Source organism: Ambystoma mexicanum, chromosome 4p, assembly GCF_040938575.1.
Source record: "Ambystoma mexicanum isolate Mex_15411 chromosome 4p, UKY_AmexF1_1, whole genome shotgun sequence".
Classification (NCBI taxonomy): Eukaryota; Metazoa; Chordata; class Amphibia; order Caudata; family Ambystomatidae; genus Ambystoma; species Ambystoma mexicanum.
The window spans coordinates 303,527,960-303,553,262 of NC_090927.1; the positions used below are offsets into that span (position 1 = coordinate 303,527,960).

A 25,303-nucleotide genomic window follows, 5' to 3' on the forward strand; every position below is an offset into this window, starting at 1 on the left:
TCAGCTGTCTCTCTCTGTACCATAAGTTGGGAAAGGGTCATTATCCCAAGCGCCAGTGATTGAGGTCTATAAGGCTATTAGCGCATAGGGTTTGGAGTTGTAATGGTGAAGTAAAAGCGCTAGTATAAATGGACAAAATGTGTTAATACATTAAATGGGGGGTTTATTTTGTAGTATTTAAATAACAAGGTTGTCTTTATATTTGAATTATAAGCTATCTTGAACTGTAATAGTTTTGACGCGAAAGCACGTATCCAAACCACCTGGGTGGACTGCTCTGCTCCCCCAGGCCGGCAACACCCCTATATACAGTTGAGGTGGCTATCCCAGTCTTAAACAACATTACTCATGTCAAAGGGGATGCCTGCGGCCTGCATCCCGGCCCATGTATGGAGTGTAGCAATCGGAGCCCAAGCGATTAAAATTGACCAAGTTCTTATAATGGACTGTTTCCTGCGCACAGGGCAATGTGGCCTTTGGTTCTGGTTACAGCTTGTTAGGCACTGTTCGCTCTGTGTACATTCTCTTAGAAATGGTTTCCCATCCCTGGAGGCATGACGGTCAAGCATTCCACAGCCACAGTGACCTTGCCGGCTCCAGATCCGATCTCCTCCTGCGCAGGGCCTCCGAGAAATAGAAATAGATAAAGCACATAATTAGATCACGTAAAAGAGTGGTTTTAAGTCCCTATTTTTGGAATCCATGTACTCTGTGGGTTCTTGGATTTACCATGAGTGCCGATTCTGCCGCATTTTGGCCTTAAAGTGGAGGATTTGCCTACTGCGTTGTGCTGCAGGTACAACCTCCACTCTAAGGCCAAACATCTTAATTCAGTGATGTGCTAAATGTGTCAGTGATTCTGTTACTGGCCAAAACATGATGGTAACACAGCAACTGCCACTTTTTACGGCACTGCTGAACATTAAATGAGGCCCGTCGACTTTTAATTCCCTTTTGCAAACCACTCTTACAAGGGGAAGAAAACTTCAGAGCGTCAACTTCAACTTGAGGTGGGGATGGAAGGTGTGCGAGCGACCAAATACACAACAGTAGTCCCAAGGGTGGTACCACCAGACGACTATTTGTAGGCATAGCAGAACAGGAGGGACCTTCTGTGGCCATCTACATTTTTCAAATGTTTTTATTTATTGTGCATTTGTAAGGCGCTTATACATCAAGTAAATTGGGAAATGGCCCAAAATGTCGGCCTCACAATTGCGACGGGCGAAATGCACAACTGTTTAAAAAAAAAAAACCCTTTCCACCGCATATATATGTGGGGGGGTATGGGATATTATAGTAGAACGGGAGGGCTGCAGGGGGGTCTCCCCCGAATATCTATGTGGTGTAAAAAGGGTTTAATTAAAAAAAGAAGAAAACGAAAGTCAGCATTTCTTCGGCCGACGCAATTGTGTGGTCGCAGTGATCACATAGATCCGTAAATTGTGTTTCAAAGTGCCCAATTGTATGGTTTAAGTCGCTGATGGGTCCAAAAAGTTCCCTTGTAGAGCCTTGGATTTTAAGAGCTCTCCTATCCCAAAACGTGTAGTTTGGTGCGTGGATAGCCAGTGGATTTTGGGAAACCCACTTTGGGAGTCTGGTTGCTGTGTACATATCTTGTGAATGTAATGCTATCTATTCCCCAGGCCAGCATCTTATGCCTCTGTGTACTTATTTCTTTTGGAAGTAGGAAGGTGATCGCGTCCACTGGCATCTGTAAGTACAATGAGCCAGCTGCAAAGTCTGCTTTACGAATCCCTCATCTTAACAAAGCACGTCGAAAACGCAGCTCTTCTGAGAATAAAAGATACGAAAGTGGCTGCATCAACTCCAGGATTTAATGTAAGCAAATGCATCTGCTGTAAAAATTAATAGTGATCAGAACAAATGTCAACTCCTGAAAGTATTTATGCATCTATTTATGGAATTTTGTAAGGCAACATGTGCTGCAAAAGATCCACTTCCAAGCATTGTATATTTGTCATAGAAATGTCGATGAAACTGTGCATATTCGTGCCTACAGATACCTGTAACCTCAAGTGGAAAATACAGCTTTAAAAAATAAATAAATCTGTATTAACATTTTATAGAACTCGCTGACATTACACCATCATCAATTCCAAGCAATTATGTGACTGCTTCCCCAACATCCCACCCCCAACTCTATCAGTCTACCATGCTTATTTAGAGTTTGTGCCATGTATTGCTGTCCAAACACATCCCCAACTTACGTGCGAGTAATCACGACAGAATCCCATGTATGTCTGTGCTGAGGCCCATAGGTCTTATAGCATTCCTTTGCAGGAGTTTAGATCTGTGTTCTGATCTCCATGTCCGCTTCGTGCCGCTTAATGCCACACCAAGGTTTTTGCCTGTGTCCTTTTCTGAAGGTCTTGCTACTACCATCGCGCCTCTGGGCTACTGTGTGCCTTCCAGTTCATTGCAATCCTACGGTTAGCCAAGATATATGCCAAGTCCTTTAGTTTGTTGATGTGCCTTTTCTGCCTTGGTCACAGTGATTTGCCCAGCAAGCAGGCTTTAGTGGTATGTCCAGTGATATGTCTATTTTGGCCAACATTTGCGCTATATCTCCCCAAAATCTTTGAACACTACTACACGCCCAGAACGTATGTACCATGTCTGCATCTATCTGTCCGCACTTCGGGGATTTTTGAACCACCCATTTATTAAACCTAGCTATCGACCGAGGGGTCAGGTATGCTCTGTGCGTTATGTATAGTTGTATCAGTTGGAGTCAAGCGTTCCTTGAGACTGTCCTATGGTAGGATACTGCTCTATCCCATTCCTCGTCCGCGATTGATATTTGCAAGTCTTCCTCCCAGCGTTGGCGTGTCTGCGCCAGTTCGCTCCCAGGCTGTGTTGCAAATAGTTCATATAACCTAGAAACCGCATGTCCCCCTTGCTGTATGTCATGTTTCCAACTCCATGTTTCGTACCAAATCACCCAATCCCACTGGCCATTTCTGCCTCAGTTTCCTGAATAAGGCGGCATGCACTAGATACTGTCCCTTGTGTGGCCCCGTCTGCTCTGTGAGTGTATCAAAGTCCATCAGCTTCCCATTCTGTATCAGATCTCCGATAGTTGCTAAACCATGTGGCTCCCAGTACCTTCGAAGCTTCATCCTGTCGTGCGCCGATTCTCCCTCTAGCGCTACTAGCAGGATCTCTCGGGGAGTAAGGCCACTCGCATTTTAGTAACCGCCAGGCCCTTTGCTATACGATATGAAATTATATGATAGGTTACTTATAACGCGCTTAATACCCAGAGGTTTCCAAGCGTGGACCCAGGATTCGAACCTGTGTTGCTCCATGTCGTCTTTCTCCCAAGGCAAGCACATTGCCACTGAGCTATCTTCCTCCTCAACCTCAGTAAGTGTGGGGGCTGTTTGATTTGCGTCTCAGGTATCCATAACACCTCAAAAGAAGGGGGCACCCGCCGGTCTCAGCAAGGGAGTGTCCTGAGTCTGTACGTCTGCCAACCATCCTGTGACAAATTGTAATTGGCACGATACAAAGTAAATTTCAAAGTTAGGTAGTTTGATGCCCCCTTGATCATATGGTTTCTGTAACTTTGTCAGGGCCAATCCACATCTGGAATTCTGCCACAAGAATTTGCGGCAGTCTGTGTCTAGTTTCCTAAAGAAGTAGCGTGGGATGTCCTACAGGACGTTCGTGTAATAATGTAAAGGCCTTGGAAGGAGCACCATCAACAATGCTGCTCTTCCCATCAATGATGGGAGTAGCTTAGCCCAGAACCCATTGAATTCCGTACTTTGTCTACCGCCTTCTGTGTATTCTGTACGTGTTCTGTTTTTTTTTTTTTTCCTCAAAGTTTTATGTATTCAGTCAGAAGCTTGCTTCATTACAGTGGTATCAAAATGCAGTAATAACTGTTACACCTTCCATTTACAGTAACCACTCTTATATATTTATCCTTAAATTTGCCAACTGTGTTTTGTGTGATTCAAACAAACATAAGTTATAACATTTCAACAAACTTTACCCCCCGCCCTTTCCCGGTTGGTATGGTCCGGCTCCTTCAACATGCATTGATATCATTGTGTCTTTTCAGGCAGCATAGCTCACAAGTTCAGATTTCGCCTGCACCTTATTTCTGTTCCTCAGCTTTGTAGTGCTCTCGATATTGTCGGTCTATAATATGATGGTTCTCTCTAACAAACTTGAGAAAGGGGTCCCATACCACCGAAACTTCTGGTGCCTGCCCTCCTTCAGGGCTCCAACTTTCTCCATTGCCATTACGTTCCAAATTTTTACCCACCAGCATGCTATTATGGGACCCTCTGGATTTTTCCAACCCTGCGCCAGAGTAATCTTTGCCGCCATTAACAAATGGGTAAGTGGGTGATGAGGGTTGCATTGTTGCCGGTTGCTGCATAAACATCCTCTACTACTGTTCCCAGCAGTATAACATTGGGTGTAAGTGGCAGCTGCTTCCCTGTGATCTCTTTTGTGCCCTAGCACCTCCTTCCAATACTTTATGGCATTAGGGCAGGACAGGACCACCACATGTGGATCAAATCTCCCTTGCCTACTCATTGTCTCCAACAGGTGGATGGATAGCTAGGGTTCATTTTGTGTGATCTATGGGGGGTTAAAGTACCACCGAAAACATATTTTATATGCTGTTTCCCTAATGGAAGTGCATTTGAGCGCCTTCTGTGCCCTCCTCCAGATCTGGGCCCATTCTTCCTCTGTAATAGGTTCACCCAGGTCTTTTGCCCAGTTGTCCATATAAGAACGAATGTCCCCCCTTGTGCCCCATCCAACAGCCTATACAGTCTTGATACTGCCCTCGATACCGTGCCCTCCTGCAGAGTCAATTCCAGCCCTATTGGGTTCCTAATGGCCATCTTCCTTACCTCCCTTTGTGTTATCCAGTGTCGGATCTGGATATAGTTATATCTTTCTCTGTCCCCTATGCCAAATTTCTGCTTGCGTTCTTCAAATAGTAGTGGGTTGCCCCCCCTGAGAGAAGTCTTTTAGGTGAGTTGGTTGCCCTTGCGCCCAATTATCCCAAAATCGGGTCTGTTTACCCGGGGTAAAGGCCTGATAATGTGCCATTGGGGTGAATGGACCCAGACCCGGTGTGATGTCACGCTTCCTCAGTGCTCTATCCCATCCCTTCAATGACACTTTAGTCGCCTCCAGCAGTTGGCCCTCTGCTCCTCTGGCTCTTGCTCGCAGTGCATGTAGCGTTCTCAACGGGATTGTGGTCACCACTTATTCAATTCCAGCCCACCCTTTTAGTGTATCCTCCCTCATCCATTTTATCATCTGAGCGATTTGTGCCGCCAGGATGTACCTCTTGATATCGGGGACCCCAAGCCCTTCCAGGATTGGTGGTCTCGTGAGGATCCTTTTTTGTATTCTATGTTTTCCCCAGTGCCAGACAAATGTGATTACCCCATTTTGTAGCGCTTTACACATTTCGGTGGGTATCTGCACCGGGACGGAACTTACCACGCCCGCCTAATGTTGTCTTGCGTTTACCTCCCTAATATAAACCATGTTTGGTCTGTGTAAATTATTTTTGGTAGTACCTTCGATAACCTATTTGCGAAGATTTTCACATACAGCTTGGCGTTGGTATGAAGTAGTGATGCCGGTAACTAGCGAAGTCGGTAGGGTCCTTGCCCGTTTTAAGTATCAAGACCTTAACCAAAGTTCCCATATCCGGTGTAATCGTACCACTGTCTCTAATATGGTTAAATAAATTTGTTAGTGGCCCCAGTAGTTGGTTTCGGAATGTTTTATAGTACCCATTCCCCAGTCTGTCAGGTCCTGGGGTTTTGTTAGGGGGCAATCCTGATTTGGCATTGCTTATTTCCTGTGCTGTTATGGGGGCCTGTAAAGCGCTGTTGTCTTGCTCAGTGATGTGGGGTAGAGTGAATTTGGACATAAAGGCTATGTGCGTGTGAGTGAAGGTTTTCGCGTTTTAGTAGCTCCTGATGGAACCTCTCCATTATCTTCAGTTTACTTTCCTCTGATCTACATAGTTCCCCCCCCTTCATCTTTAAGTTGTACAATGTAGTTGCAGGATGTTTGGATGCGCAATTTGGCCGCCAGGAGTTTGTTAACCTTCCCTCCCTGGACGTAGTATGTCTATTTAGTGTAGAGTAGGGATTTGGCCGTACGGTCCGCTACATGTGTTTCTAGTTGTGCTCGAGCTTTCCGAACTGTTCTCAGTGATTTGTGACATTGTTTACTTTTGTGTTGTGTCTCAGCTTCCTGTAGGACCCCCTCAAGTTTCTTTTAATGAGCCCTCTTTCACGCATGTATGCCGTGGTTTGTGATATGAATTCCCCTCGGATCACTGCTTTGCTCGCATCCCAAATTATTCCCCAATCTGTTACCCCATCATTGTTTTCCTGGAAATAGTTGTGTAGCACCTTCTCCATGTGGGCTTTAAGAGCCAAGTCTCAGTATCATTTCTTTCAGCCTCCAGGATTTATGGGTCTCAAGGGTGCTGCTACCTATCTCAATTCGTACCAGGACTGGGGCATGGTCCGACAAGTATTTCACACCAATTTCTACTTTATATACCTGGGGGATCAAGGTGGACGAGGCCAATATCATGCCGATTCTCGAGTACCCTTTGTGGGCTGCTGAGTAGCGGGTGTATTCTTTGTCCTGCTCGTGGAAGAATCTCCACGTCTCAATCACCCCCAGATCCCTGAAAAATGTCCCCAATGCCTGTCTGTTTCTCCCACCTTACTTCAGTGGGTGGCAGTGTTGTGGTTTGTCTAGGGTGGGGTCCATGACACCCTTGAAGTCTGCACCAATCACTATCTGACCCCTGCACCATCCTCCCAGCTTCTTTAGGATTTCCCCCAGGAATAGGTCCTGTTTCTCGTTCGGGGAATATATGGCAATTAGTGTATGTCTGTTCCCCTAGCGTGCCCTTCAGGAGTAGGTATTGGTCCTCTGGATCTCTGTGGATCGCTTGTTTCTTGAATGTCACCTTGGCCCAAATTAGAATGGCTACCCCTTTGGTCTTTTTTTTTTTTTCCCCTGAAGTGTAGTATCGTCTGGGGAACACTTTATGGGCCAATCTTCTTTCATCTTGTTAAGTCAGGAGATATTCCTTGACAAAGTAACCAGAATCCTGACTTCAAGATTTTGAACTCGTCGTGTAGATGACGAATTCCTTTTGTCAATGTACCCAACAGAGAGGTAGAAGAAACTCTGACCAGTCAATTGACCAAAAGATGAGAGGACGTCACAGGAACCAGTCAACCTGCAAAGGAACCGTACATTAGTGACAGAAGACAACTTGAATAGCAATGCTCAGACAACCCAACCTCAAGTACCTGAAAATAGACTATAGTCGACTGACTGGCAAATCAGAATGGGAAGGTGGCGTCAGAATTCTAAGGGGACAAGAATAACCAGTAACTAACCGGAAACCATACAAGGACCAAAAAGTAGAATTAGAAAGAAAGGAACAGTCTTACCGGATGAGAGTTTCCAAGGAAGTCCAAAAACTGAAGGAATAAATGAAGAGCAGGAGTGATCCGCAAGCAGGAGTGATCCACCTACCCACCGCCGGCACGAGGACGCCTAAACAAGAATCCGGTAAACAGCAATGTCCACCTGAAACCGACGGCACGCGGACGCCTAGTATAAAGTCTCCAGTTCCAAGGGGAAACGAGGAAGTCCGTAGAAAAGTTCCAGTAGCAGCAGAATGGATGACGTAGATGGTAGCACCAGCCAAAATATTGACAAGGAAAAATCCGTGAACTGTTCCAGGAGTCGAAAACCAAGCGGGCAAAATTCGAGCAGACGTCCGTGATCCGTAACAGTTCCAAATAGCAGTTCCGAGGGTCGAGACAACAAGGGCACACAAGCAGGAATCCAGTAGGCGGTCCGGGTCAAAACACTAAATTCAACAGGAGTAAAGTCAGATACGTAGCGGCAAGAGAAATAACAATTTCAGAAGCAGCGAGTAGCGGGGAGGCGGGGGCATAAGAACGAAAACCAAAAAGTCACGTGAGGTTCTAACAATGTGTAAAGACACGTGACCTCAAGTACGCAGAGTGACTGCGTTTCCATGGTAAAGCCCAGCGCTGCTTAAAGAACACAGAACGAACTGGCTGAGCAAACTTCCGTGTTCTGAAGCAGCGTCTTCGTGACAAAAGCGAAGGAACCCCAGGTGAGGAAAGTAAGCGAGTAGGAAACGAAAGATTGCCAGTATGCCTCCCTGATTTACGAATCCTGACACATCTGTGGGGAGGAGGTGCGTTTCTTGTAAGAAAACAAATGACGCTTGCAGGTCGTCAGAATCGAACAACGTTTTACTGGTGAATTTAGGCCTTGTACATTAAGAGACGCAATAATCCACTCAGCCATGCCACCTATATTTGGGTTTTCCTTGGTGTCGGTTGTGCTTACTCGCTTTATTTAAACTTCTTGTCCCACCAGCCCACGGATCATACCATACATTTCTCCCACTTAACAACAATACAACTGTAGGTTTCCCCCTCTTGCTCCTTCCTCCCCCCGCCCCTATGCCCCTCAGTTCAAAGTCCCACAGAACCTTTGCTAGGCCCCTCTTGGGGCATCGGGTATTATATCTACTCCAGTTCGTCCTCCGCCAGAACATGTCTATGTCCCAAAGTAGATTCCAGAATGGTTTGTCCCGTCCCTCTGTCCGGGTTTTACTGCCTTAAATTCCCCCTTGCCCCACCATAGTACGTTCCCTCACTCCCGGTATAAATCCTCGACCTCATTGACTGGTCAATGCCATTCTTACATTCCAGTGACGCATATCATTTCAGACGAGGGCCTGTTAATGTGGTCTCCCTATCATGCCTCTTAGTGGGAGTAGATAACCATTCCCATTGTTTGGGTCACCCACCTCTCGGGTTGTAGTTCGGTCTCGTGTCCGAGTGGGATTCCTCCTCTTCCAGGCGTAGCAGGGTCAGACCTTCTTCCCAGGTGGTGATGCGCTGCAGTCTACCTTCCCGGGTGTACTGCAATCCTAAAATGCCCATCTGTAGGAGATTCCTTTGGTTTTCAACGTCCTTGTGACCAGCATCATTAATCTCCTTTTGTGCGGGGTTGAGAGTGCTAAATCCTGAAACAATTGGACCTGTGTTCTGTTAATGGAGACCAGTTGTTGGTTTCTGCTCTGAGAATTTCCTCTTTCATGGTGTAGGAGGTCCTCGCCAGCAGAACATCTCTGGGTCTGGCTCCTGGCTCCTTTTTCTTAGGTCCCACTCTGTGCACTCTGTCAATGAGCATGTCCTCTGCTTGAGGGCCGGTTAAGAGGCCGCTGAAGCAATTCTGCATTGTTTCTTTCAGGTCCTTGTCCTCAATTGTTTCGACCAGACCTTTTAACTCTGATGTTAGATCTGCAAGATCTGTTTTCTAAATCTTCTGCCTGGAGTTCTAAGTTGTGTGTCACCCAGGTGACCTGTTGAAGCAGGGCATTGGCCTGTTTTGAGTCTTCCACAATTTCTGAGAGCCGCGCTTCAGCGGTGTCCACTCTTTCCCAGGTCTGTGATGTCCTTCTTAACTTCCTGCATGGATGTGCTTAGCTCCTCTCTAATTTTACCCAATTGATCCTAAAGGGACTCCATCATGCGGTTTTCCATCGCTTTCAGACATTCCTGAAGTTCCTCCTTGTTCAGGGCCATATTGGTGTCTTCTTCCGTGGGTCCTTGACTGTCCCATTCCTCTGTGGTAGCTCCACTCTGAGAGTCCTCTGCCCGGCGCTGTTTCCAGCAGTGTTCCAGTTGTCCGCCTCACACTTTCAGTGCGTTCTTGTCTTTTGTCAGGGCGCTTTTGGCCTTGGCCCCTGACATCTGTGTCTTTCTCGCGGGGGGGGGGGGAGAGGGGTGGGGATTGCGTGGCCCGGCGTAAGATTTCACCCCAATAGTAGTTTGACACCTCTCTATTTCCCTGTTTTATTCGAGGTGCTGGGCTATGTGGGTCTCAGGTACAACTATCTTCTCCACGATTATGTTAGGGGTTGTGTTGGCTTGGACCGTTAGGGCAGGGTCATTCCAAGTAGTGTCTCTCCGCCTCCCTGAATTATTCAGATGGGTGTGCCTGTCCTTTCACCCTGTGGGCGCATGTGTACTGGGTCAGATGTACTGCTTTTACTCCTGTTATTCTGGATACATGTTGTTTATTATGTCTACAACGTTGTGATGGTGGGGCGTGTAGTAATGCGCTGGTTCGGGCCCCTCATTGGGACTTTTAAGCCGTGTAGGTAGGTGAGCTTTTCCACTGCATCTCCATTAGGGTTGTGGTGCTGTGGTGTAAAGGATCTTTGCTTGTGGGGTGTGCACACCGCCCTGTGCGGCGGCTGGTGTTTCCTCACAGCGTTATAGCTGTTGTGGTGGTTCCACCGTGCCCCGTTCTGCAGGCAATGTCTGAGTTGCAGTCGGCTTGGTGGCAGAGGCGTATTACGAGATAACGTAGGGGGAGCCGCGGTGCCAGGCTTCTTTTGAGTGTTTTGTGCTCTTATCAGTACTCTGCCGTGGTGCACGTATGCAGCATGGAGTGTTAAGCAATACGCTCTGGATGGAGCTCAGGCTTTGTACCCCCTAGGCGTGTTGCCGTATTCTTGTCCCCCCTCCCCCCGCAGGTTGTGCTGCTTAGTGTCTGTGTCCCTCTCATTTGCTCCCCGCCTCTGCTAGCTTTCCGCCAGTCTGATCTCATTGGGTCCCTCCTGCAAGGATGGCAGCTGCAGGGCTTGCAGCTCCTTGTTCTGGATCGCACCGCAGGCTTAATGGGGCTCCCGCCGTCCGCCGCACTTCGCCAGGCGTCTCTGCGGAGCGCACTCCGTGGCGGGCTCCTTCTGGCCCCTGGTCTTCAGTTCCGAGGAGTCGCTGAGGCACACCTCCCTTTGTAGGGGCTTTATTAGGGATCCTCGTAGGTTATACAATCAGGCCCGCCACCTCCGGCGACTGCCCACTGGAGCCCCCGATCCGCTTAGGTCGTCCACTAGGTTTCGGTGGGATATTCTTCTCCCAGACTCAGGTCTCGGAGTTCAGGAGTGACACCACAGATGTCGGGCGAGTCTTGTCGAGTGCTTCGGTACAGGGTTGCTTGCCGCCTTCTCAGATGTTGAAGGGGAAGAGGAGAGGGGCATTTCTTTGCGCTATTTTGCTAAATTATCACCTTTCGTTACTCTGACCCGGACGGAGCTCCGGTGCGTGCACCCTCAGGAAACGGTGGCCATCTTGGAATCCCACATGTTCTGTTTTGGGGTTGTGATAAATGTTGACCCCTAAATATTTAAATGTTCTGATGTCCCGTTTGAGAGGGAGCGTCGACAGCAGGTCCGTCCTGATGTTCTTGTATCCTGCTAGAGCGAACAACCTTGACTTATGCCTGCTGATCGTTATTCCTTGCGTATCTGCCAAGTATGTCTAGTATATATTTAGGTTAGTTTCTGGGTGTTGCAGGTATAAAAGCATATTGTCTGCATACAGAGAGATCAGATTACCTTAGCTGTGTATTTGTATCCCCGCCTCTTTGTATTGCTGACTGAGGTATGCTGCCAGGGGTTCTAGTGCTAGTATAAACAGCATGGGGGACCATTTGCACCCCTGCCTCGTGCCTTTCTCGAATACCCACTGTTCTGAGATTTGGTGAGCCGTTTTAACCCTTGCAACTGGCGTACTATTTAAGTATAAAGCATCTGCATCAATTTGATATACACGGGTCCTATGCCGACTTTCCGTAATATAGCTATAAGACAGGGCCACCTCACAGAATCGAACGCCTGTACCGCATCCAGCAAAGCTATTGCATAAGGCAATGTACTGTCATTTATTTGATCATTAATGTGGTGCAACCTGCGCTGGTTCCACGTAATATTCCTGCTCGGCACATAAGCAGTCGGATCCAGGTTTATGAGCCTCCCTATTTTCGTTTTAAGCCTATTAGCTAGCAGACAGAACATCAGAAATGGCCACACACAATAAACACTCTGCCACACTTAGTCCTTGTTAAGTTTTAGTTGTTTATAGGTTTCTGCAGAGCATAATCAAAAGAAAAATGCCCATCTGATAACACATGTTTCGACGCACAAGTGCCTTTCCCAAATCTGGGCGAATAAGGTCTGTGCATTTTAAAGATATACTGAACAAGATTCAAAATACAGTCAGTCTCACCTATCGTATGCATGTATCAAAGTGGATTACTACATGTGGGATTTTGCAATGGTGCAAATGGTGGCGTTGTATCTGACCAGTAAATAGTGCAATTTGCTTCAGTAAGCTTTACAGGTGTGAACTGAGCCAAGTTAGTATAGTGCCATTGTTTTGACGTAAAATAATGTTGTCATCACAATGCAATGCTTGTTTATATTAGTAGCGCCGAGCACGGGGGACCATGAGCTACACAGAGTGCATTACGGGGGCCGTTCAATCGGGTGGTGCTCGTCGGTAGGGCTTACCTCTAAAGTGCACCTCGTCTCTTCAAAGCGCCAGCAGTCCTCTGTGATCACAATGCTTCTCTATACATTGGGTTGTCAAGGTAACAGTAGTCCTCTCTTAGTGTCTAGCGCTCTTCGATTTGCGAGCGCCATATTTTGGGCTTGATCTACACGTTGACCAGTGTAAATGACATACAGGAACCCAAACCGATCCTAAAAATTATATTTATATCCGTTAGGAGTAAATGTTGAGAATAAAATATATACTATAATCGCAACTGGAAGAAGGTTGTGATTAACGTGTTGTAAAAATAAAGTTATTGTTAATTTGGATTTAAAGCCAAATATTCAACAAAACTTAATAAATGGACATAAAACCAAGGGAAAAGAAGCGTAATTCACAAATTTCCATTGCAAAATAAAAAAAGTAAACATACTAATTTATATTTTGACAAAATAACATAGCTCGGGGAAACGGTTGGTTCCTTAAACTGTCTATGTCTTATGACTCTGGACACTGGCGAGCAACCTGCGACTGCATGGATTAAGGCACATATGATCTCATTAAGTATTTCATATGTTCATATCATTGGGGTGGGGTGCTCACCACTATGTGGAGATGTAAAGTCATTTCTTAGTGTAACAGTTTACAAGTAGTATCACAAATTTTACAAATGTGTGTATATATCCATCATACTCACATTGAGTCATTGGTCTATTTTGATTCACAAAAAATTGATCATTTCATTGTCCTTATTTAGGCCAAACTCAGTTTCGTGAAATTTACAAATCAGGCGTGCCTCAGCCTGACGTAATAATACTTCTTGGTTTCCCCCTCTGTCTCCTGTAGTTACTTTTTTTAATCCAATGAATTTCAAGTTTCTCTTGTCCTCCAATTGGTGCTTTGTTTGCCAGTGATGAGCTAATGGTAAAAAGTACGTCTTGGTTTCCAATGCCAGCGAAATGTTCACGAATTCTGGTTTTGAGTTCTCTAATAGTACTCCCAATGTAAATACATTTATATATACAGATGATGGCATACACTGTATATTTACTTTTGCAGTTGATGGTATTATTAATCATATGTGTTCCTCGTGAATCAGTAAAGAATTGTGTATTGGGGATATGCATGCTTGCACAGACTACATCCATGTCCAGAGTCATACAACATAAGACATAAACAGCTTAAGGACCAACCGTTTCCCCGAGCTATGTTATTTTGTTAAAATATAAATTAGTATGTTTTACTTTTTACTTTTTTCATTTAGCAATGGAAAATTGTGAATTACGCTTCTTTTCCCTCGGTCTTATGTCCATTTATTTAAGTTTTGTCGAATACCTGGCTTTAAATCCAAATTAACAATAACATTATTTTTACAACACGTTAATCACAACCTTCTTCCAGTTGCGATTATAGTATATATTTTATTCTCAACATTTACTCCTAACAGATATAAATATAATTTTAGGATCGGTTTGGGTTCCTCTATGTCACTTACAATGGTCAACGTGTAGATCAAGCCCAAAATATGGCGCTCGCAAATCGAAGAGCGCTAGACACTAAGAGAGGACTACTGTTACCTTGACAACCCAATGTATAGAGGACCATTGTGATCACAGAGGACTGCCGACGCTTTGAAGAGATGAGGCGCACTTTAGAGGTAAGCCCTACCGACTAGCACCACCCGATTGAACGGCCCCCGTAATGCACTCTGTGTAGCTCGTGGTCCTGCGTGCCTCGGCGCTACTAATATAAACAAGCATTGCATTGTGATGACAACATTATTTTACGTCAAAACAACGGCACTATACGAACTGGGCTCAGTTCACATCTGTAAAGCTTACTGAAGCAAATTGCACGATTTAGTGGTCAGATACAACGCCACCAATTGCACCATTGCAAAATCCCACATGTAGTAATCCACTTTGATACATGCATACGATAAGTGAGCCTGACTGTATTTTGAATTTTGTTCAGTATATCTTTAAAATGAAAGCTAATTACAGGGACCCACCAGGCCTTTCCGGTCGAAAAATAATACATTTTTACTTTTTCCGCTCTCAACTACAATTAGATTACCAAAGACAGATATATTTATATATTATATATTTTCCAACACATTCAATCTATGATCAGCACTATTCTAAAATGTACTCTCCAGGGGGATTGAACCTGTGATTTTTCGGCACACCAGACTCTAACCTACATTTGGAATATAGGTAGGAGCGGAAAGAAACTTTTCCAATTATTTTTCTAACACAATATCAGAGACAATACATATTAGTAAAACTGCCTTTATTTACTATTTATGCTGTTACTCATGTACTGTTATTTAGTTTTTTTCTCTTTCATTATACCCTATACCACCATTCCCTTTCACCCCTCCTCAATGTCTGTGTTTTGAAACTTTGACCTACCTGTGGTTAATGTTTTTTTTTGGAACTATATCACAATTCTTGTTTAACATCTTATTTTATGTATTTTTTTATTTAATGTTTGTTGTAAATGCACAGACCTTATTCACCCAGATTTGAGAAAGTCACTCGTGCATCGAAACACGTCTTATCAGATGGGCATTTTTCTTTTGATTATGCTTTGCAGAAACCTATAAACAACTAAAACTTAACAAGGACTAAGTGTGGCGCAGTGTTTATTGTGTGTGGCCATTTCTGATGTTCTGTTTGCAATAAGAGCTTGGGGTTTCATTTTTTGCCTCTTTTTTTTTGCCACACACACCTGCGACAGTACTCAAAGAACTTTAGTTTAAATCAGGCGCACAGTGTAAAGTGGGTTGGTTGCCAAAAATCCCCAATCATTTTCTTTCTTAGCTAGCAGAGTCGTTAATATCTTCCCAACCTGATTTAATAGTGAAAACGGCATTTATGACCCACAGTCTGAGCTGGGTTTATTTGGCTTGAGCAAGGGGATATTTTTAAATTCTCTCAACGTTGCCGGCAAGGTGCCTACATTAAATGCTTCGTTTAACATTGCCAACAGTGGGGGCAGGATGTCTGCGATGTATTCTTTGTAGAATTCGCCAGGCAACCCATCGGTGCCTGGTGTTTTACCTGTTGGCAGCCCCAGCATAGTGTTTTTTAGTTCCTCTAGGGTTATGGTGCCTTCAAGTTGTTCCACAGTCTCTGGGTCCAGCCTCAGGAGAACTATTTGCGACAGGGCCTCATCTATCTCAGGGGGTTGTGTATTCAGCAACTCTGCGTACAGGATTTTGTAGTAATCTAGGAAGCATTTGTTTATACCCACTTGCGTGTCACACGTTTCTCCTTCTGCATTTGTGATTGAATTTATCATACCTCGTTTTACTTCACTTTTGTATAACCACGTCAGCAGCCTGTCTGGTTTATCGACTTCGGCTTGCTGTCTTTCAACATAAGCTGCATGATGTAATGTACCTAGTCTATCCCAATGTTTTAGGCATTCCTGCTGTAGCCTGGAGGACTGGCAGGCTCGGTCATTTGCTGTGCATTCTGTTGTGTCTATTTTCTGCAGCGCTGCTTCTGCCTTAGCTAGGTCTTTCCATATTTCTGCTTGTATACCCCTACCACCTTAAAGGCCTCCCATAGTGTTCCTGCTGATGACACACACCCTGTGCTATGCAAAAAATAGTCCTTGATACCTGTCCTCAAGTGCTCATGGAAAACCGTATCATTAAGGGATTCACTTCTCAGTTTCCAAGTTGGAATGCACGCTCTGGTGGGAGTACCTTCCATCTAACTAGTCACAGAGCATGGTCTGACAGTGTACGTGCCTTATTTTCAGCCTTTGTAAATGCACTGAACGTTTCGGGTCCCATGAAGACATAATCTAGCCTAGTGAATAGGTCCTGGGGGCCGCATAATGTGAGTACCTGCGCAACTGTGGGTGGAGGACTTTCCATACGTCCACTAGTTGGAACGCCTGCAGTACGGTGGTTAAGGCTTTAGCTGCAGGGGCAAGGTGTGTGTGCTTCTTATCTGATCTGCCTAGCCGTGGGTCCAGAGTACAATTAAAGTCCCCACCCCATTTCAAGGTGCTACTCCTGTATGACCCGCTCAGGACTGATTGGGTGGATGGGAGAAGGTCCTGATGTTGTGTGGTTAGAATAGGGAGAATAAAAGCTTGTGCTTCAGACCGCTTGGGCATCTTTGGAAGAGCCACCAAAGTCCTGGGTGAAATGCTTGGGAATGGCCTTTGAGCTTCTCCCAAAGGGCTGCCAAATTGTTGGTGTCTTCTGGTCAGAGATTGGGCATTTCTGGGAAAATAAGCTATCTGGAACTCTTCTCTGGTGCAGGCCATGCCAGAAGTGAAGTCCCTAGTGACCGGAAGACACGGCAGCATTGGGAAGCAGCTACAGGTGGATCTTAATTAACAAGGCACTAGAGGATCACCCTGAAAGTTGAGCGCAGAAGCTGGGGTGCAGAGTATACCTGTCTAGTCCAAGGGAGGCGCAAGTACAGTAGTATGAAGCCAGTGTAGACTCCCAGCAACAGCATTCATGTAGGAATGCACTGCTTGTAGGTTATGCACTTATCTTATTCAGAGAGGATAGTTAATCTATTAACACACGATAATAGTTTACAGCGAATAACAGCATACACTTACTTAAAGCAAAGTCTAAGGCAAGCGATATTGCATTGACTTGAGCCATAAGATTTCAAGATCTATACTAGACGGATATTACCACTGCTACGGTAGGATTTCCCTTTTTTTTAGTTGTTTACCACCTCAATAAGTGTTCCCCTGAGAATTCCTGTGGCAAGCAAAGGGGTTGAAACCTATTAAAGTGTTATTTCCGTTGTGTGCTATCCCCCTGTGACAGTGATTAATAAATCCTTTCCTTTTACAAGTGCAGTTTTTTTAATTTTTTTTTTTTATCAAACCATCTTTTCTTTGTAGGAGCTGCAGGTTTACTTGGTGCTGTCTAAAAAAAAAAAAAGGAATATTTAATAATTATGGTTTCAAAGACTGTGAATCTTGGAGGGTGTGGTTGAGATCTAGACATTTTCCACCACCAGACATGGCATCACACCGCATTTTTCCTTGAGTAAGATCATGGTCCAGATTTCACAACAGTAAACCTCTTCTGTTATTTGATTTCTCCTTGTGTGAGAGCTTATTTAGAATTAAGATCTTTTTTTTTTATCTCACTGCAAGGCAAGGTAAGGAATGGGGATCATGAACACACTCATGTCATTTGATTATCTCCTGTGATGAAATCCCCTACCTTTGAATCCCATGGTCAATCTCGCTTAGCTCCTGTGACTGGGCAAGAGACAGTCACATGCTGGAAAAGAAAACTGCTACTGGCCCTTTAAGAGTCCTACCAGGAGATTACAACCTCAAGTTGTCAGTGCACACTCCGCAATCCAGGCTCACCAGAAGCTATCGTAACAACTTTAAACAACTGACCATGTACACTGTGGGTCCCCCTACAAACGTGGCTCCGCTGCAGTCCAAAGACGATGGCATGTATGCACAGGTTGGCATGGATAAGAAATAAAAAATGGAGGAAAAGACTTATTAAACCCACAGTCCAGCCGCCACTATCGTCGCATGCTAAGATATACTCTAAACCTGTAGGGGTAAAGCAATTCCATAGTACAAAGCACACTGGAGCACTAAAAGGCCTGCACATATATATCCTTAACATTCAGACTGGCCACAGGGGAGGATCCTCTTCCTTGAGATGTCCTAGTGGAAGTGTGGCCATTTTGAGAAGGTTGTGGCAGGAGCTGGGAGCTAGTTTGCACTTCAAGAAGGATGTGGAAGGAGTTGGAAGAAAGACAGCAAAGCGTGAAGGATGCTACGAGTCAAGAGTGGGAGAAGCGACATTAAGATGTAGTAAGAGAAAAACATCAGGAGGTGGAAGGCAAGAGACATCTGATGTAGGTATGATGGCAAATCAGGAGGAAGTTAGGAACCCAGAGAAACCTCTAAGGACTAGTGGGGAGGGGGGCGGGGAGGCGTGATAACTAGTGCAAGCAGGAGGGAACGAGAGAACACGTTTAGCCCAAGGCAGGGGTTTGGGTGAGATCTCAACCAGAAGGGGTAATCCCATAATGAGAGGAGGAATAAGCGTGTGGAGGAGGATCCAGACCAGAGGATGAGTGGAGAGGTTGTGCAGATGATAAAGCTTTCCCAATTTATGGCATATTTTGTGGGAATGTTATTATCCCATCACAATGACCAATCCCTCAGTTTAAAAGAGGAAACAAATCTGGACCCTAGGAAATGGTAGTGGTAGCTCTTCTGTACAATCTGGGCCCGGCTGCTCCTGTTAGATCTGTCTGTATGTGGTAGAGAAACTCCAGCAGTTTATGTAGCAATCGTCCTTAGAAGGAAAAAACGCTCTCTCGAGCATGCCCATAATAAACATCCCTCCCCGGACTCAGCTAAAGCATTCAAAGACGCTAATACCCGCTATAAATCAGCTATCATTTCACACAAAGCCAACGCCTACAATGCTCGCATCAACAATGCAGCATCCGACTCCAAAGAGCTTTTCACTATTCTTAGAGAACTTGAAAATCCACTTCCTACCGACACACCCATAAACACAAGCAAAGAATGGTGTACCACCATACAAGATGCTCTTGCCTCCAAAATCTCTGTTACAAAACAAAATCAACTCCAAAAAATCACTCCTAGCTACAAAAAACCCCTGCCTCCCTAATCACTGTATCCCTTCCAGCGACAACTCCAACCCCCCCCCCCTTCCAATTCACACCAGTCACCCACAATCTCGTGCTCGACACTATCTCCAAACTAAAAGCATCCAACTGTAAAGGAGATGCTGTTCCAGCCAAACTAGTCAAAGCCTGCGCACCTACACTGACCCCCCTCATTACGAAATTTGTCAATGCCTCATTCAAGTCCAATACAGTTCCGACTTGCATTAAAGAAGCCTGGGTCACACCACTTCTTAAAAAACCAAATCTAGACCCCACCATTCCAACTAATTATCGCCCCATAACTACGGTCCCCTTCTTACTCAAAATCATCGACAAACTAGCCTATAACCAAATTCAAACCCATCTAGAATCAAACCAGCTCCTCGGCACCAGACAATCAGGCTTCAGGCCTAACCACAGCACTGAAACAGCTCTCCTGGACCTTAAAATCCAGATGGATGCCATTAGAGACTCAGGGAAACTTTGCATTCTCCTGCTTTTGGACCTCTCAGCCGCCTTCGATTTGGTGGACCACGACAAACTCTGCAACTCACTTGCCCGTGAATTTAACTTCTCTGGGGCAGCCATTGCCTGGGTGAAATCATTCTTAACCGACCGCACCTCCAGAGTGTCCATAGGCAAAGAAGCAGCCAACCCCATCCCAGTCCCCATAGGAGTGCCCCAAGGCTCTTGCCTTTCTCCTACGCTGTATAACGCATACACCAAGCTCCTGTTCTCAGACAACATGGGTGTCACATACACAAACTTTGCGGATGACACCCAGATCCTTATTCCCCTTACAGGCAACTATGACCAGGACACCTTAACAATCAACAAAATTTACGCCATCATACAAAACTGGATGGCATTAAACAGCCTATGTCTCAACGATGAGAAGACGGAAGTCCTCATCGTAGGAGCTCCAGCCAAATTAGCTACCCTGCAGCCAGAATATTCAACCATCAACATCGACGGCACCAATATTCCAGTGTCTAAACAAGTAAAAACACTGGGCGTGTACTTCGATGCCAGCCTAACCATGACTAAACAGATCAATGCACTTTCCTCTTCCATGGCCTACACTTCTAAATTAATTGCACTCAGCCGACAATTTCTGACCCCAGCAAACTGCCTCACCCTGGCCAGAGCACTGGTACTATCGAAATTGGACTACTGTAATGTTTTACTACTGGGCACCTCCAACACTAACCTAGCTAAAATGCAACTTTTGCAAAACAAAGTCCTGAGGGCAGCGCTAGGCATAAAGAAAATCAGATCACATCTCCAAGACCAGGAAAGATGTACACTGGCTCCCCATCAAAGCCCGCACCATTTTCAAAACACTATGCATCACCTACAAATGCATTAAAAAAAAAAGGACCTATCTATCTCAATAACACCCTGCACCCTAAAACTAACATAAGACTACTGAGATCCAACGACAAACTCCTCCTGGACCCCCCCCCCCGATTCAAAACCACACGAGCAGGGGGCAGCAGCTTCACCACCTTAGCCCCCAAACTCTGGAACTCCCTACCTATCATCATCAAAAAAGCATCCTCCTTCACGATCTTTAAAAAACAGCTTAAAACCTGGTTATTCAACCAATATTAGCACCCAAGGATAGGACACCTTCCTCCGGATACTGTTGTAAATACTTAGGCCACTGTTTAGTGTTGTTAATATATTGTAACCTATATCATGCAATGTAACCAATGTAATGTTTGAACATGACTATTTTCTAAGCTGTCTTATAACCTCGCCGTGACACCTGAGGGTCTGGGCGTGTAACAAATAAATAAAGATGGAGACACATCAATGTTTACAGGACCTCCAGCAAGGATTGGAGGTGATTGTATCCCACCATCAAAAGGAGATAAGGCAATTCCAAGATGGCCACTGACACTAGATAGAAGTGTCAGCAGCCGCTCCCACCCCTCGAGCATGGAAAAGCTGTGTTGGCAGTGGCAGGGAGGAAGGGAGACCCCAGTTGTGGTTGCAGGGAGCAGGTGAAGCAGAGACACAGGACACCCGTAATCGAGGCGGTTGAAGGTGCAGGATCCCCGCAGCCAAAGTGGCAAGGGAAACAGCGCGGCTCCGGTGAGAAGAGAGGAGCAGGAGCACACGGCATGGATCGGATGATCCTCTCACCCCCACCTCCTGAGCATTCCGAGCGGGGATAGTCTTGGGAAAAGGCAAACCCGGCATCACTTCGTGAGGCTGACGGGTGCAGGGAGCAGGACCCTGGCCAGAGACCGTAAAACAAGTGAGAGGTCCTGCTGTAACCCGGGACCGGAGGCAGCCGGCACGAAGGCAGGAGAGCGAGCCTGCTGGGCAGTCCTGCGCCACAGGGATGGAAGAGGAGGCCCATCCTAGTCTATGTGGAAATCTAGAGCACTACGGAGCAGTGAGCCCCACAGGACTACAGCGGCATGCCAATAGAAGCTGGGTGGTGGTGGTGGTGGTGGTGGTGAGGAGGTGACCACCTTCCTGGGCCTGAGTAGGAGAGCTAACAGCACACCAGGGGCCGCTCATAGCACAAGAGACATTGGCAGTGGTAACGAGGTGGGGCAACCTGCGCACAGACCAGTCATTGGGACCCCAGGGGGGAGGAGCTGGGAAAAGCAGCCAGGTGAGCCTGGGCAGTACAGGGGACCTAAAGTAGGCAGGCCTACTGCCTCAAGCAACACACTACTTTGAGGCTGAAGCAGGGCCACGCCAGATCTCTCAACTTTAGGCCCCACCATACATGCACTGTGCCAGTAAGGAAGGGAGGCGGCTTGTGGGGACCCCAAAGACGTCAGAGTAGAACCCCGACATCTAGGAGGAGGCGGCTGGACCAGGTCTGGGGTGAGTGCACACTCGGCTTACCCCACCCCCCCAAAGAGCAGCCAAACAAGCAGACGAGCCTGGTAATACAGAGGTAAGGAGGAAGCAAAGAGAGAGGAGGGAAATTGCCTTGGGCCCCAGTGGGAGGGAGGGGGGGGGGGTGGGGTCTGACACCTGAAGCAGAACAGACTTGGGGGTAAGATCCCCTGTGCCCTCCGCAGCCGGTGAGATGGAACTAGCGGGGGATAGCAACAAAAAAGCGGATGGACCAACCATCAAGGACAACGGTCAGAGGCCTGGGAGAGTGGGGCGGATGTCCAAAGCCAAAATGAAAGCCTCAAATCAGGCACCATCGACGGGGGATGTGCCACGCACCATCCCCACCATGTGGACCCCGAATGAGGCGAAGGACCCGGGTAGGACTGCCCCAGACATAACGGATCACAGGGATCCTATGGACATAGGAATTGCCGAGCCCATATCAAGGCAGGACCTTCATAGCGACCTAATGATCCTCCAAACAACGCTCACCAAGGCCCTTCATGAACAATTTCAACTTATGGGAACAGACCTTAATACAGTTCTGGCGGAAATAAGGCAGGAGGTAGGCCAACTGGGGGAGAGGACTGATCTCCTTGAAAGGGGTCTCCAGGAGGTATACAAAGACTCCACAGCTAACAGCGAGGCCATAGTGTCTCAATGTAGCAATGCGAATTCTAGAGTTACAAATGGAGAATATGGAGAACAGGTCAGGGAGGATCAACAAAAGAATTACAAATTTACTCGTGTCGGTCACAGACAAAGACCTGGAGGGGGAGGTTCAGATGATCTTCGCTGACCTATTGGGGACGCTGGACCAAAAGGGGTAGAGCTGGATTGGATCCACAGAAATGGCAAAATGGTGAAAGGCCCCAACGCCAGCTCGAGAGATGTCCTAGCTGCATTCTTCCATTATGGGCAGAAGGAAGCAGTCTTGTGCGCTGCTGGGACGCAAGCACTAGTTATATATAAAGGCTCCCCTATGTCCCTCTTTCAGGATCTAGAAAGCAGCACCCTTCTTAAGAGACGGCAGATGGGTGCGGTGGTCAGGGAGCTGGCCTGACAGGGTATCCGATATAAGTGGACTTTCCCCTTCTGTCTGGTTTTCGAATGGGAGTGGGGCACAAAGGCGCATCACATCACCACAGGAGGGAGCTAACCTCCTGTAATGGGAAGCAGATCAGAACCACAGGAAGAAATCCCCCCGCCCGCAAACAGAACTGCACAGGGCCCCGGTCTGGCAGTAGGCAACAGCAGGAGAAAGGACGCAGAAGGAGGGCCACACTGCGGGCCCGCAATCAAAACCCTGAGGGGAGGCTAAAGGTGGAAAACTGAACATTGGATAACAGGAAGGGTCTGCAAGAAGTTTTATATACGGGTGTTGTGAACTATGTGGCTTGAACTTGGGCTGTGTGGGCGCAGGAGGACACTCCATCTTGATTTCAGTGAGGGCGAAGTTGGGAGGAGAGAGGGGGTTCACAGTTCAGGGTCATCCCGGAGTTGGGGAGTGGGGTGGAAGCGGGGGTGGTCAGCGGAAAGGATGTTGGGCGTTGGGGGTTTGGGGTTCAGGACCAGTGGGTGCAGGGAGGTGCCTGACTGGAGGGGTGGGAGAAGGTAATATAACAGACCGTAGCCGAAGGGAAGGAATGAGGGGAGGTTGGGAGGAGGGCGGGACAGAGGGGAAATAACACACTGCAGGGAAGAAGGGGGGAGGGTGCATATGAGAATCATACCCATTCAAAGGGTCAACAAATAATGTAAGAGGGTTTAATACCCCCCTCAAGAGGTATAAACTGCAGTAGTTTACTAGAAATTTAAGTCGGGACGTTTTGGCAATTCAGGAGACTCGCCTCCTGAAAAATGACCAGGCTAGACTTAAGCTGCAGGGTTTCTCTCCCATTGTTCACGCCTCTGGCTCAACCAAGACATGCAGGGTGGCATTGACTGTTTGGAATGGAATGGACCTCAGAGTTAAAGATACTAAGATAGACAAAAGAGGCAGATATGTTATAGTAGTGGGGGAATACATTGGAGCAACTTATACGCTGGCCTCCATATATGCGCCTAATTCTGGGCAAGAGGCCTTCTTGAGGGAATTCCTAAACATACTTGAGGGATTCGCGAAGGGACATATAATCTTAATGGGTGACTTTAAACTGGCCTGGCATAGGGCTTTGGATAGGTCCTCGTGGGGTGCTCATGTGGGTGACGGTGGCATCTGTATCACAAGACAGATTTTAGGCCCTGGGTCTACTGGATGTGTCGAGGGGGATGTGGGGGGGCAGTGAGGGTTACACATTTCTGTCCAGCGTGCATGGAACCCAATCCTGCATTGGCTATACATTGGCTTCAGCCCGTCTGCTGGGAGCAGTCGAGGGCATAGCGGTGGGGCCCCTTAGGAATAGCAGACCACAAGGTGATAACATTGAAGACGCGTCTACCAGGGTGCAAGGCAGGGGTTTGGGGTTGGAAGGTCCCGGGTGAGTTGTTGCGAGACCCAGTTATCAGGGACGAATTCGAGGGAAAGATCAAGGACTTCTTCGAGCAAAACAAGGCCTCCGACACAATGGAAAGCATCCCACGGGATGCATTCAAAGCCGCAATAAGGTGGGGGAATGCATAGCTGCAAAGGCACAGAGGGAAAGGCAGATGAGGTTTCTTGAGGCCCAACTGGAGGAGGAGGTCGAAGAGGCCAGGAGGAGAGCAGGGGACGACCCAGCCAAGAGCTCAGTGAGGGCATATAGGCAGACAGTGGGCCAACTTGACATCCTCAGGACAAAGAGAGCACAGGGCTCATCGTTATACATCCGGCAGAAGTACTATGCGAAGGCCAACAAGGTGGACACGCTTCTGGCACGACCACTGAGGGGGTTCAGTGGGCAACAACACCATTGCAGCTATAACAGATGACTAGGGAATCCACCACTCTCTCACAGAGGAAATTTAGGACTGTTTCGCTAGCTATTATGCTGACTTGTACTCAACCCAGAACCCCTCAAGTCAACATCAAATAGATTTCCTGGATGGCATTCAGCTGCCCACTTGGGAGGGGAGGTGAGGGAGGCATGAGAACAGGTCACGATATAGGAGATTAGGCGGCTCATAGCAGCCCTCCCCTAAATAAGGCACCCGGGCTGGATGGCTTCACAGCGTCTTTCTATAAAACCTATGCAGGAGTTTTAGTTCCCCACCTAACTAGCCTATTTAACAATTTTCGGGAGACTAGTCGTATCTAAGCCTCCATGGAAGAAGCTAAAATAACTCTCATCCCCAAGGCCAACAAGGACCACACCAGGTGTACATTGTATAGGCCAATAGCATTGATAAAATGTA

The 25,303-nt window shown here is 46.7% G+C and overlaps 1 protein-coding gene across 2 annotated transcripts in view; it reads left to right on the plus strand.

Moving 5' to 3' along the window:
* PFN4 (profilin family member 4) overlaps positions 1-25,303 on the plus strand; it is a 265,433-nt gene that overhangs the window by 16,359 nt on the left and 223,771 nt on the right. Inside the window, exon 2 of one of the 2 annotated variants that reach the window (XM_069605864.1) lies at positions 1,688-1,842. In XM_069605864.1, the coding sequence (XP_069461965.1) occupies positions 1,726-1,842 (117 nt within the window). In that variant the 5' untranslated portion in view covers positions 1,688-1,725. The remainder of the gene's footprint in view (positions 1-1,687; positions 1,843-25,303) is intronic. The other variant, XM_069605863.1, reaches the window with a different exon arrangement.